At 66.5% G+C, this 13,344-nt stretch overlaps 2 protein-coding genes across 3 annotated transcripts; one reads left to right on the top strand and one right to left on the bottom strand.

Annotated features, from left to right (window-relative positions):
- The first annotated feature begins 89 nt into the window (after positions 1 to 89).
- Positions 90 to 2,784, top strand: LENG9 (leukocyte receptor cluster member 9). Its single transcript, XM_070450287.1, has one exon. It carries the CDS (start codon positions 859 to 861, stop codon positions 2,479 to 2,481), a length of 1,623 nt encoding a protein of 540 aa, XP_070306388.1. The 5' UTR covers positions 90 to 858; the 3' UTR covers positions 2,482 to 2,784.
- LENG8 (leukocyte receptor cluster member 8) lies at positions 2,520 to 13,319 on the bottom strand. Of its 2 annotated transcripts, XM_070450285.1 has the most exons (16): positions 12,771 to 13,318; positions 11,051 to 11,143; positions 10,239 to 10,413; positions 9,856 to 9,957; positions 9,150 to 9,242; positions 8,168 to 8,420; positions 7,813 to 7,954; positions 7,478 to 7,666; positions 6,924 to 7,202; positions 6,696 to 6,836; positions 6,287 to 6,572; positions 5,778 to 5,879; positions 5,617 to 5,685; positions 5,393 to 5,522; positions 5,104 to 5,311; positions 2,520 to 3,686 (listed from the first exon to the last, which is right to left on the bottom strand). In XM_070450285.1, exons 2-16 carry the CDS (start codon positions 11,086 to 11,088, stop codon positions 3,524 to 3,526), a joined length of 2,370 nt encoding a protein of 789 aa, XP_070306386.1. In that variant the 5' UTR covers positions 11,089 to 11,143; positions 12,771 to 13,318; the 3' UTR covers positions 2,520 to 3,523. The 2 variants fall into 2 exon arrangements, with proteins under 2 accessions (XP_070306386.1, XP_070306387.1); XM_070450286.1 differs by lacking the exon at positions 2,520 to 3,686 and having other exon boundaries at positions 4,829 to 5,311; positions 6,422 to 6,572; positions 12,771 to 13,319.
- Between the last annotated feature and the right edge of the window lie 25 nt (positions 13,320 to 13,344).

A 13,344-nucleotide genomic window follows, 5' to 3' on the forward strand; every position in this document is an offset into this window, starting at 1 on the left:
CGTCTGTTCACTTTTCACGTGGGGAGCGGTAACGGGACGGAGTGACGGGGTCCCGGCGCCCCTAAGAGCCAGGTGTGTCGCGGGGAGGTTCTGGTACCCGCCGGGTGGATGAAGGTAGAAACTCGATGATTCTGGTGTAATTGGATGCGGCCCCTTTAAGAGGGCCAGGGGCGGGGCCCCGACTTGATCGCTCCCACCGACAGGTTCTTTCAGCAAAGTGGGCAGCGCGCCGCTGCCAGCCGGACGCGGTCCCGGGCTCGGCCCGACGCCTCCTGGAGGCCGGCCGAGGGCTGTGACCCCGGGAGCTCCGCACTGCCGGTGGATCCCGCCCAGGCGGGCTGCCCTTTACCCCGGGAGCGGCCGCGCAGGAAAAGTGGCTGGGAGGAGGCGTGGACCCCTAGGAAAGGGACGCCCCGAGGCCAACAGGGGTGCCCGGAGTTCGGGCTGAAAAGTTCATGCTGAGCCCGCAGGAGTCCGGTTCTCCCGCGGAGAGCGGGGCCTGGAGGGGCGTGGCAACAGCGCAGATCCTTGGCGTGGAGGGGGGGAGGGGGGGAGCCAGGTTCTCCGGGGCGCAAGAGTGCCGAGCGGAGCTTGCTAACCCTAGGGGAGCCGAGCGGCGCTGGCTATGCGCCGGGAGAGGCGGGGCCACACGCGGTAGGGGCGGGGCCACAACAGAACCCTACCGCCCGCAGGTGTCGGGCTTCCCCGGGCTCGGCGCAGGGCGGGCCCGCGCGCGGGGTGCTTTCCAGGTCGGGCCGGGGCCGAAGTCGCGCCCGTGACGTCACGGCGGGCCGGGTAGGGCTGACCCCGCGAGGAGCGGCCCGTGCCCGGCGAACGCGCCCGCCGTACGCTACGCCTATGGAAGCGGCCGGAGGGCCGGAGCCGCCCGCGGGGGTCCTGGTCGCGGAACCCGCGCCCCCGCCGGCCTGCCGCTTCTTCCTGGAGGGCCGCTGCCGCTTCGGCGCCCGCTGCCGCCAGCCGCACCCCGGGGCGCCGGCGCCGCCGCAGCCTAGAAGCGAGGACGAAGAACAGGCCAAGGCCAAGAAGCCGCCGCTGCGCACGGCTGAGGCCGTCATCCAGCGCATCCGCTGGGACCCGCGCCTCGACCCGGCCGACTTCTCCGTGGGCTACGTGGACCGCTTCCTGGGCGTGCGCGAGGAGCCCTTCCTTTCCTTCTGCTGGGACGAGCCGCTAGCAGCGCTCGGGCCGGGCGTTCTGGCCGTGCCGCAGCACCGGGTGCGCTACTTCCGCTTCCGCGGCCGCCTGGTTTGGGACCGCGCCTCGCGCACCGACCTCGTCTTTGGCTCCGGCTTGGCGGCAGGCCGTGGGCCCACCATCCTGGACGCGCTCGACGGCGAGGACCCGCACGAAGCCGGAGGTGAGAGCGACGGCGAGGACGCGCGCCGACACGGGGACGCGCACGACGGCGGGGACGCGCACGGAGTTGGAGGTGAGAGCGAGGGCGTGGACGTGCACCGGCCCGGGGACGTGCACGACGGCGAAGATGCCAACTCAGTCGGAGATACGCTCGGCGGTGAGGATACGGACGGGACCGGAGGCGCACTGGACGGAGCAGCTGCCACCCGCCTTGGCACCGATGCGGGGGGGCCCGTACAGCCAGCCCAGACGCGACTCCGGGCAGCCTTGGCCTCGGACGGGGGAAGCCCCGAAGCTGGGTGCCTGACGCTGGCAGGCGCATTAGCGAGGACTCAGGAGCGGGAGTCGGCGGACCCTGGAGGCCAAGCTTCCCCGTGGATGGCGCCAAGAAGGGCGCTGCAGCCAGCTGCCACCGCCGCCAGGGCCGTGGAGACCCGGGGAGGGAAGCCCTCGGAAGACCTCTCTGAGATGGAAACGGAGTGGGGTCCCGGGGTCTGGCCTGTGGACCGAGGAGCGGCCGGGGCCGTGGGCCCTCGCCACCCCCGCCCCACGCACTTTGTGGCGCTCATGGTTACGGAACCAGAGCTGCGGGCCCAGGTGGCCAAGGTCCAGGAAGACCTGGTACGAGATGCACCAGCTTGCGCGGCCTTCACGGTGCCGGCTGAGGCCCTGCACCTGACCCTGGCCCTGCTGAGGCTGGCGGGCCCCGGGGAGGCAGCGGCCGCTGTCACTGCGCTCAGACACGCGCTCTCGGACCCCGGGCTTGAGATCCCTCTGAGGCTGAGGTTCGGTCGCCTGGTGCGCCTGGGCTCCCACGTGCTCTGCGCTCCCCCGTCCCCACCACTGGAGAACCTGGCCCAGAGGCTGAGCCAGAGGCTGGAGGCCGAGGGGTTGAGAGTGCTGCAGCCCCTTGGGGGGATACGCCCCCACCTCACCCTGGCCAAGGTGCCCCAGGGCGCCCAAGTCTGCCTCCCCGAGGTCAGCCTGCGGCAGGAGCTGGGGAGCCAGCCCCTGGGGACACTGTGGCTGTGCCGCGTGGGCAGGGCCGGGGCCACCTACCAGGCCGTGGTCGAGCTCCCCCTGGGAGGTCAACCCCCAAAATAAGGGCCCGGCCCCAGAAAAAGTCACAACAGGCACGCGGCTTCTCTCTCTCTCTCTTTAATTTTGGTTTCTCTCAAGCTTCCAAGTGGTGCTCAGCGCTCCAAGGAAAGAATGAAGGAAGGAAAGGGGGGGAGGGGAGAGGGAGGCAGAGGAGGACGTCTGCAAGAGAAGCAGCCTGACAGTCCAGCTGTTCGCAACTCATCACGCCCTCCAGTTACATGGCAGAAGAGGGAGGGAGACGGAAAAGAAAAGGGGAGGAAGAAAAATAACTTAAATAAACACACACAAAAAGAAAAGAGAAGGAAACATGACGTGAGCTGGTGATCCATGAGGCGGGGAGGGAGGGTAACCGCTTTACCTGTGCTGAACCGAGGGAAGAGTGCGAGGAGGGGGAGGACGGGGCAGGGGAGACACGGGGGAGGGGGACACGGAGACAACTCAATACAACTGCAGACGAGGCGGCCCGGCCGGCGAGGTCCCGCGGTGGCCTCCGGAGTCCTCAGTGCGGCGGCGGCGGCTTCTTCTGGGCTCGGGGGCCGAGGGCAGGGCACAGTCTCTACGAGGCTCCCCTCGCCCCAAAAACTGAGGCCCCGGAGGGCTGGCAACAAGAGTCTGTGGAGCGGCGAGCGGGCGGCGGGAGGCGGGCGTGCCCCCGACGTGGGCGGGCGCGGGCGGAGCGGCCTGTCTTCTTGCCCTGCCCCCCGGCATGGGACGGGCCAGGGTGCTGGGTTGGTACCGGAGTACGAGCTCGAGAGAGAGAGAGAAAAAACACTGAGACAGCATTAGTGGAGGGCCAGACGGACAGACCAGCCTACAGACCATGCCCCCGGCCCTCCACTGCCCACCCCCTCCTTCCCCAGCCCGACCCTCTGAGGCCAAAAATAAAAACGTAGAAAAATCTCTGTACAGACTCCCCGGTGGGAAAACGGGGGCAGGGACGAGGGCTCTTCCTGGAGCCCTCTCCCCACGAATTAATTTACACCCCAAGTCCATGGCTCAAAGACAAGATCTGCAGCCCGGCCCCCCGCCCCCGCGGCGCTGGTGCTCAGAAGGCCGGCAGCTGCGCCAAGCTGAGGCGGCAGTCGATGCTGGAGTTGTCCGGGCCCGTGTAGGCCAGGCCCAGGGGCTCCAAGAAGGCCCGGCAGGCGGCCTCGCCCTCGAAGGCCAGCTCGGCCTGCAGGTAGGAGATGGGCAGCGCTGGGCGGAAGCTACGGAGACAAGAGGAGAAGGTGATGAGGTGGCGGTGGAGGTGGGAGGGCCCCACGGGCAGGGAGGGCGCGCCCCCGTGCAGGCGCCCGAGAGGCTTCCTCAGCGCGTTACCTGCCAGCCCCGCTCCCACCCGCAGCCTCCCCACCTCAGCGGCTCAGGGGGGCCCGGGGTGGGGTCGGGGCCCCAGCCCCGGCTGCGCCCCCCCTCGCCCTCACTTACCTGAGCGGGGGACAGGAGGAGGGGGTGGGAGGGAAGGGCCAGCTGGCTCCTCTGCTGGCTGGGGGCCTGCGCAGACCCTCACAAGAGGGCCCACCGCGGCCGGGGGGAGGGCGGGGGGTGGCTGCTGACGCTATCTGGGGACCACCCCTCCTGCTTGCCTCACCCTGGTCAGAGAAGACTGGGCCTGTGCGGGCCAGCAGCCCTGTGCGTGCGCCCTCTCAGCAGCGGGCCCTCCCAGTTGAACGCACCGCGGAGCACGGCTCCAGGGCACGGCCACTGAGGGCGCACTGGTGGGGACACGGGAGCCCTCCTGCCTGGCCGTCTGCGGGACTGGCCCTGGGACGGGGGGCGGTCTCTGCCAAAGACGCGGCCCCCTTCAGACACAGGCCCCTCGGTGCTCCGGGCGGGCAGCAGCCACGCCCTGCCCCCTCTGCAGAGTCCGCCCCGCTGCCTGTCTTTCCGTGGCCCCACCCGTCACCGCGCCTGACCCACACTGCAGCCCACAAGGAGCCTCCTAACCTTCAGCGGGTGTCCGTCCCCACCCAGGCCGCGCCCCGGGACTCCCAAGGCCCCGGGACCTCTAAGCAGGCTTGGCAGCCTGTCACCTCAGGAGGTGGCCCTGCCGGGGGTGATCTGGGCACCGCGGGACGCTCAGCGCATCGCCGGCCTCCAGCCCTAGAAGCCAGGGAACCCCGGCTATGACAAAAGAAGAGGTGTCCTGAGCCCACCTGGGGCGCCTCCCTCCTGACAGATGCGAGCACACCGTCACCCAGGGCAGAGAGCATCCTTTGGGGGCTGTCAGGCCTTGCTTTCCCGTGACACCCGGCCCTACACTCATCTTAGCCCTCACGAGGGCGCGAGGCCCAGTCCCTAAGCCCACAGGCACCGAGGGCGGGGCCGGCTCTGGGGGCTGCCCCCCGGGGGCGCTCAGCCTCAGGAGGGCCAGGGAGGTGGGAGGCCTCGGAGAAAGGGGGCCTGGACAAGGGGTCGATGCGGGGGGTGCAGGCTGCCTAGAGCAGAGAGCGGCAGGAGGGAAGGGGACGGCTGTGCAGAGGGGGCGGGTCCAGACGAGGGCTGAGCGCACAGGTGGGGGAGGAGACAGGGTGGCCGGCCTGGGCGTGGCCTGAGGTCGGGGTGGGACAAAGGGGCGGAGGGGCGGAGGGGCGGAGGGCCAGGGCGGAGATCAGCTTTACATACGTTTTGATCATTGCCTTGAGCGCAGCCTTGCGCTCCCGGTCTGCAAACTTGTCCACGAGGTAGCCGGACATGCAGGGCGCATGAGCGTAGAGCCGGAAGAAGCGGTGGTAGTTGCCCAGAGCCCAGGCGGCCCTGAGCGCCAGCGCGTGGGCCACGCAAGGGTCCGCCTTCAACTCCCGGGTCAGGTACGCCAGCTCCGTGGTGATGTCTGCGGCCAGAGACACGGGGTCAGGGGGTGGGGGGCCACGTCAGGGGCCCGGGGCCGCGGTCCCGCGGGGCCGAGCCTCACCTCCCGAGTTCTTAGTGAAGATGTAATAGAGGATGCGGTAGGCCGTGAACTCGCCCACGTTGCCCGGCAGGTTCTCGGCGTACAGTGACTTGAGCTGCGTCTGGCACTGGTTGAACTCTTCGTGGTCCGCCTGGAGGGCAGGGCGTGAGGGGCGGAGTGAGGCCCGCGCCGGAAGCCTGGGGCAGGGGCAGCTGGAAGCCTGGGGTGGGGGGCCCGCGCCTCACCTTCTCCAGGGCAATGCGCGCATGGGTCTCGTACACCTCCACCGTGAACTCCGTGCGCACACCCTGCACCTGGCGGGGAGGCAGCGCGCGTCACAGCAGAGCCGCGTCACGCATCGGCCGCTCCCCGGCCCCCCCCCGCCACCCCCCGGCCCCCGCCTCACCGTGAGGTCCTGCCGGATGGACTTCATCTGTTCGCAGGCAAAGGCGTAGTCCTGCTTCTCCTTCCAGTGGGACTTGACCATGCACAGCGACTTCTTCAGAACCTGGGACAGGTGAAGTAAGGCTCAGGGTGACCTGGGCAGGACCAGCCGGAAGGGCTAAAACCGGCCGGGGGCCCACGGACTTGAGTCCCAAAGTGGGGGCTCCAACATAGACCCTCAGTGACTGCCTGTCAACATTAGAAACGAGGACCCCAAACGGTAAGAGCGCTCCCAGCCTCAGCCTCCCGCACCCGGGCGCCCTGGGAGGGCCTCGGGGATGCACTAGGTCTCACAGGCACCGTCCTGGGACACGGGCCGCCGCCGCCTCAGCAGGGACGGAGGCTCGGGGCCGGCCCCGCCTCCCGGACCTGTCTCTCGAATGCAAGCTCTGGGTCGGCACCCCCGCGTGCGCTAGCCCCTGCCCATCGCCGCCCCTCCCCGGCCCTGCCTCCCCCACGCCGGGCACGCACCGGCACCGGGCGCACGGTGGACGGGTCGGGAGCACAGGTGAGGCGCAGGTAGTGCTTGGTGACGTCCAGGCAGGTGCCCACGATCTGCAGCTCCTGCCAGTCGGGGTCGGCCGCGCCGCCCTCCAGGCTGCCTACCTGCAGCACCAGGGGCTCCAGGCGCAGGCGGCGCGAGTGTCCGTGCTGGAAGCGCGCCGCCCGCTTCTGTTTCTTCAGCTCGCGCTCCGGCTCCTCGCACTCCAGGGCCGCCAGCTTCTTGCGGCTGCGCTTGGTGGGCCCCAGGTCGTGCCTGGGGGAGGCGGTGGGGGGCGTGAGGGGGCGTGGTACTGCCCTCTCCAACGCTCCTGAGACACAGCCCTCTTCCTTCCAGGACCCCCGAACCGGCCCCTCCCGCTGTCAGCCCAAAGCTCACCTCTTGCCCCGCTGTGCCCGGCCCCGGCCCCGGTCCATGTGGGCCCCCCGGCCTCCCCGGCCCTTCGGGGGTGGGTTCCTGCGGCCCACAGGGTGACACTCGTTGCCTGAGCAGGAACTCTCGGAATCCGAGTGCGAGTCGCTGTCGGAGGGAGCGGCGGGAAGGTGAGGCCTGGCCCGGCCCCCGCCCCCCCCTCCCACCCCCCCGCCCGCCTGGGGATCCCCGCACCTGCGGCGGAAGTGGCGGGTGGGGGAGCGGGAGGAGGAGCGGGAGCGGGAGTCGGTGCTGGAGGAGGAGCTGTGGTCCTTCATGAAGACGTTGCGGTTGCCGAACTTGGCGAAGCTGCTGCCCCGGGCTCGGCCGGCACCTCCAGCCCCCGGTGTCCCTCGCTGGGACTGGGCACCCCCACCCCTGGTCGCGGAGGCTGCCCCCCGGGGAGGGTGGAGGGTGCTGGGCGCCTCCCACCGCTTCTTCTTTGGGCTCTCGGCCACAGGCTCCCGAGTCAGCCTGAGGACACAGCAGAGCAGAGCGTCACAGCCTGGCACCCCCCGCCCCGGAGATGCGCCCAGGAGAGGCACCTCCCCAGGCATCAGACGCGGCTAACGCGGTGCAGAAAGGGGAGGTACTCCGAGCTGCTGAATAACACGTCCCCCAGCTCGCACCCTCAGGGATTCCGGCCCCAGCCAACTGCCCCTCCGGGACCCAACCCTCCTGCCCACCTCTCTGCGGGGCTCCCTTCAGCCCCAGGCCCCCTGTGTCTCCCCCCCCACCCCCCGACTCACCCGGGCAGGGGCTCGCGGCTCCAGTCGATGGTGTAGGCCGAGCCGTCCTGTAGCCGCGCTTGCAGCACCTCCTTGAGCAGCTTCTCAGTGCGGTCCTTGTCCTCCTCCGACTCGCAGGCCGTGAAGCAGCGCTCCACGTACTCCTTCATGTCCTGTGGCCAGTCGTCCGGCTTCCCAGACAGGTTCCCCCTGGCGGAGGGCGGGTATGCACAGCCGGTTGGGGAGCAGCCCCCACACCTGGGCCAGGACCTCGTCAGCCCCCCTCGTAACACCCAGGGAGCCCACGGGAGGGAGGGAGCACCGTCTACTTTCTCAAGGACGGGGCGGGTGGTCACCTGTGGTTTTGGGCTTTCTCGGGGTTGGGCTGGGGGCCGAAGCCGCTGTGCTGGCCCTCTGTGGTGGAGCTGAAGTTCTGGTTAGTGACGGGAAAGGGCCGTTTCTGGATGTTGAACTTGAGTCCCCCAGTCCCAGGGGCTGCTGTGAGGGCAGGAAAAGCTGGGGTCAGCTGGCCCCGCCCCTCGGAGCCGGGCACCTGAGCTCGGGAATCCCGCCCCTTTCCCGAGCAGCCACGCCCACAGCCTGGGCGGTCCCAACAGCAGAAGTGAGGTCAGAGAGGCCACGTGCCTCTCAACAGTGAGGACCCGGCCCTGTGTGCCCCCCCTCCCCCCCTTCCCACCCCGAGGCGCTCACGTTTCATGCGATTCCACAGCTGCTGGCCCTTCTTGGGCTTGGCGGGCTCACTGTAGGTGTGCTGCCCGTAGGCCTGACCCGACGCGGGTCCCGCCTGGCTGTGCTGGGTGGCGGGGGCTGTCCCAGGCTGGGGGCCGCTGCTCAGAGGATGGGCACCATGCGGGGGGTTGGCGGGCTGGGGGGGCTGGGCCGCAGGCATCTGCTGAGGGGGCGCCTGGTAGGGCATGCCTTCGTCCATGCCAGGGACGGGGGGCTGTGGGGGAAGCGGGCAGTGAGGGCCCTCGCTCCGGTTTTCACCGTCACATCCCTCAGTATGCAGCTCTCCCCACACCGACCTCAGAGCGACCCTCGGTGCGGACTCAGCTACCACAGCCACCCTGCTGACCGCCAAGGGGCCCGGGCTCTGCCGCGGGCTGCTTGCCCAAGGCTCTGAGCTGCCCGCATTTACAACACTGCAGTCTCCTCTCTCTGAGAGCTGCCCCGATGGCAGGTGACCCTAAACACATTAATGCTCTCTGTTCCTTTCTTAAGGTGGGTGGCAGACGGAAGTCCATTCGTTTTACTTTTTAAAAAAATTACCTTTTACATATTTTAAAATATGTTACATCTTTCTATGTCGTTCACGTTAAAAATAAAGAATATGATGATTGCTGTTCCAGGTACCACATAAGTTTCCAGAAAGGAATAACGGGGTTTAAAATCTTTTCAGCAAGACTATTCCACATGAAGTAATCCTAAGTCCTGCTTCCCAGTCTACCAGCTCGACTTCAGCGAGTGTGGATGGCATAAACCGTCCCCACCCCGGGCAGCACCTCCTCCAGCGGTGACTGCCTGGGCACAGGTCACATGCTGTCAAGACGCACTCGTGGTGCACACGCGTAGGAGCCGTCCCACCAGATGGAAACCCAGGCCCACCCACCGCCCCAGCCCGGGCTCCGCCTCCCTCCCTCCACACCTAGCCTGGACGGCCCCTGGACGGTACCTGGCTCAGAGGCCCTTGGTGCTGCGGCGCGGCTGAGCCATAGGAGCTGGCCATGCTGTACTGGGAGGGGGAGCCGTAGCTCTGGTACACGCTCTGCCGGGGGAAGGAGGGGAGGGGTCAGCCACAGGCCCTCTCCTTCCAGGGAGGGGGGCCTGGCCCTGGCCCTGCTCTCCCCCAGCCCTCAGCGGCAATCTGCCACTGACCTGTCACCCTTCCCCTCTACCTCATAAATGCACCAGACTGACTCCTGCTACAGGTTAGGAGGTAAGATGAAAACCTCCCTCTGTCCCATGTTTCACCGTGTTCAACAGCTACCTACTGAGCGCCACCCCATCTAAACACTACAACAGAACCACCATACACACAGAAACCCGGTGCCGATGAAGTCAGCTGCAGACACGTAACACTCCCCCCAGTAAGCGAAGAAAGGAGGCCAAGCGGAGAAGCCGAGTGGCAGGCAGGGTGGGCGGCAGGCCTGCTGCTCTAAGGAGGCCTGTTCTGGGCAGCCCTCCGCAAGGAGCGTAGGGACAAGGAAGACGGCAGGGAGTGGGGTGCGCGGAGATGGAGGAGGCTCTGTGGTAATACGAGCACTGTTGGGGGGGGGGGGGCGCGGATGGCCCCGAGCCAGGGGAGGGTCCTGCCGCTGTCAGCCCTGCCGTGGTCGGCCCACCAGCTGCCCGGAGCCCGCCCCCAGCCGGGCACTCACCACCGGGTAGTAGTAGCTGTAGGGGTAGGTGTAGTTGTACTGCTGGTACCACTGGTAGTACTGCTGCTGCTGCAGGGCCGAGGCCTCTGCCTGCGACACATACTGTGGGCAGAGGGTGGCGGGCTGAGGGCCGCAGGCGGGAGCCCCATTTCCCGGGAGTCAACTGCTCAGGGACGGAGCCAGGAGAGCCACCCCCTCCGCCATCCCACCCAGGCCCCTCTCCCTCCTCAGGCTGGCCCTAGACTCCTCGAGGAGACAGACCGAGCATCCCCACTCAAGGGCTCCGGGAGCATCCTCAGAGCGCCCCGCCCTGGTGATCCCAGAGGCCACCGCTGTGCTCCCGCCCTGCTCAGGGTTCCCGGTCCCGCGGGGCCTTCTCTCACCTGTGCACTGGCCACAGGCCCATTGCTGCTGGCCTTGGCGGAGCTGCCGGCGGCTCCCGCTTTGCTGATGCTGGCCAGGGCCTGGCGGGCCTTCTCCCACTCCGGGTTCTCGTGCATGGGGGTCTCCATGCCGCTCTCTCTGCCCACCCCGGCCGCCATGCTGTACTGAGAGGACCTGCAGGAAGAACACGTGGACGCCACGGACACTGGGCGGGGTGGAGTTGGCCCCGCCCCCGCCACGGACACTGGGCGGGGTGGGGGCCAGCAAACGCAGGGCTGGGGTCCCACAGCCTCAGTCTACGCTGAGGTGTGCTGGCAGCGCCTGCTCACAGCTCTCCATGAGCCACGAAGGCCACTGCCTACCTAAGGTGCTTCACCAGACGCCCGCTACATACAGCTGTTAACAGGCAAACAAAACGATGCCCAGGGTCCACAGAACTTAAGACCTGGGGCCAAGCAGGCCTCAATGTTTTAGGAATCCACAGGTTGTGTCTGATACCACCTCAGTCAGAAAGTTAATCACCACACTGTTTTGGAAAAACTAAGGAACAAAAAAAGTAATAAACTGAGTATGAAGTGTTAGAGGCTGCCCCTTTAATCACAGCTGATGGACCGAGTCATCAGTGTTTTGTGACTCAAGCACTGTACTGTGAACGATGGAAGCTCACACAAGTGCCTCACCCCCAGCCCAAGCACAGGGACCACAGCATCATGCCCCCCATGCTGCGTGAGGGCCCACCCAGAGCCCAACACTGGGCCTTGCTTCCTCTCACCGCCCCCCACGCCCATGCCATCCCTCCAGCCCCACTGACCAATCTGTGCTGCGCTGATCACCCACGTTGGCCGCCATCTGCACCCTGGGGTGTAAGGGGTGGACCTCGGGAGCCAGAATGCTTTTTCACTGTCTGTAAGGCAAAAAACGAATTAGGGAGAATCAAGAAGGAGCAAGAAACATGTCACAAACCAGTAAAGAGAAGCAGATGACTCACAAGAAGCCAGAGAAGGAAGTAGCCAGTGGGGTAAACAGCCTGAAGAGAATAAATAAATGGGCTACAGTCCCAGGGAAAGACCCTGGCCACCCCCTGCAGTGCTCTAGATGAAACTGAAGGATCTGAAAGCAAAAAAGCTGAAAGAAACTTCCCAAAGAGAAAAAGAAGGATCTGAAACCCAAATGAAGAAAGGGAAAGGTTCAAGGGAAACCATAAGACAGATTGGAGGAGGGTCGGAGGGCGGGTGGGGGGACCTCAGGCAAGGGGTACGGAAGAAGCGCTAATGGACAAGGTCTGAGTGAAGCTTAAGGCTGGGAAAGACTTCTGAAAAAAAGCCTGTAAAGAGGGACGTGTTTGAGGGAGTCTTGAGAGAACAGGAGAAAACACTGGAGAACGGAGAAACCTGGAAGGAAATGGGGATTTCCGCAAGTTACTCCTGGAGCCAGAAGAAGGCAAAGAGAAGAGCCCTGAAGTAAAGAAATGAGTTCTTAGAAAACTCTTAAAGAGACTAATTTCCGGAAGGTCCCCTAAGGACAGAGAAAACTGTTACACGGGAGGTTACTAGAAACAGCACTAGGTTGGGAGAAGAGCCATCAAATCCTCTTGGCTGGGGGTCTGGACAGAAAGTTTCGCGTGTGCCCGAAAAGACCCCTAACATTGTTAGGAACTTAAGAGTGGGAGGGAGAGGACTGCAAGAAAGTGAAGGAGCGCCCTGGGGGCGAAGACTGGGTGGGAGGGACCCAGACTCGAGGGGATAACTGAGAAGGATGGGTGTGCCCCAAAGCAGGTTCCGCTGGGGAATCCGGAAGTCCTACGAGTGGGGTGACTGGAACAGGAGTCTGGAGCCGGGAAAAGTCCTAAAGAAGAAAGGGTCTCAGAGAAGAGAAGGAACGGGGGTGAGCGAAAGGGTGGGGGGCGCGGAGGTCAGCGGTCCCCAGAGGTTGGGGAGGGTTGAGGGGGACCCCAAGACAGGAAGACTTAGGGTAAGGTCTGGTGCAACTCGGGAGGGAGGTTTCCGGGCAGGTCTGAAAGGAAGGAAGGAGACGCGGATGCGAGTGGGGCACCTGGCCGTCCCACGAGCCCAGGGAAAGCAAACGAGGACGCCGGGCGGAAGAACAGCCAGCCCGGATCCCGATCCCAGCCATCGGTCCCGGAGCCACCGCCCCGGCCGCGCCGCGCCTGCGCACCACGTCCCGGAGAGCGCGGCGAGGAAAGAGCAAGGGGGCCCGTCGCCCGGGGCAACGTGGTCCTCCGGTGGAATCGCCGGGTCAATGGGAGTCGAAGGAGTGCTCGGAGCCCAGGAATTCCGAGCGCGGGGGCGGGGAGCGGCGCCCAAGGGCGCAGGCGCGAGGGTGCGCGGCCGTCCGCCCCACTCCCCACGCGCAGGCGCACTGGTCCGCGCCCCCGCCACACCCTGTCGTCGCTCGCGCTCGGCGTCCGTTGGTGCGACGGCCGCCAAGGCCTTGGGGGCCGCGGGGCGGAAGGCCAGAAGGAAACGCCGTCTCCGCCCGCCCGCCCGGCCGCCCCCACTCGGCACACCCACCTCGGCCGTACGACCCCGGGACTCATCAGCGGCGGCTCCAGGCGACGGCAACAGGGCTCCGCGACTGCCCTCGACCTGGCTGGCTCCTGTCTTTAAGTTTCGACGTCCGGACCGCGGCGTCTTGACGTCACGCTGATGCTTCGCCCCGCCTCCCGTCACCGCGGGGAGCCAATAGACGCCGCGAACTTGGTTAGAACCTGCCCTCTGTGACGCAACCACGGGGAGGGGGCAAGCGTTTTAAGACCAGGCGGAAGCAGGACTGTGGACGGTGGCCCTGAGGGGACACGCTCGGTAGAGGGCTCGGGCCCCGCGCCCTCCCGTGCATCCTCGTTTTGGCCCAGCTGGTGGCAGCCATTACTATTTCTATGTGTAAATCGGTGTGCTGAGTAGTTCTGAGAGTCCTTACCGCGCGGTGATGTGGGACGATGGACCCAAAGAAGGCCTGAGAACAGCCTCCGGCCGGAAAGAGAAACTTCCTAGGAAATGAAACTGGAAGGGTGCACCCGGCCGAGGCTACGAAGTGTGCAAACACAGGGGCGGGAAGCAGGCGTAGCTTGGGGATTGCGGCGGTGGC

This window comes from Odocoileus virginianus, chromosome 20, assembly GCF_023699985.2.
Source record: "Odocoileus virginianus isolate 20LAN1187 ecotype Illinois chromosome 20, Ovbor_1.2, whole genome shotgun sequence".
Classification (NCBI taxonomy): Eukaryota; Metazoa; Chordata; class Mammalia; order Artiodactyla; family Cervidae; genus Odocoileus; species Odocoileus virginianus.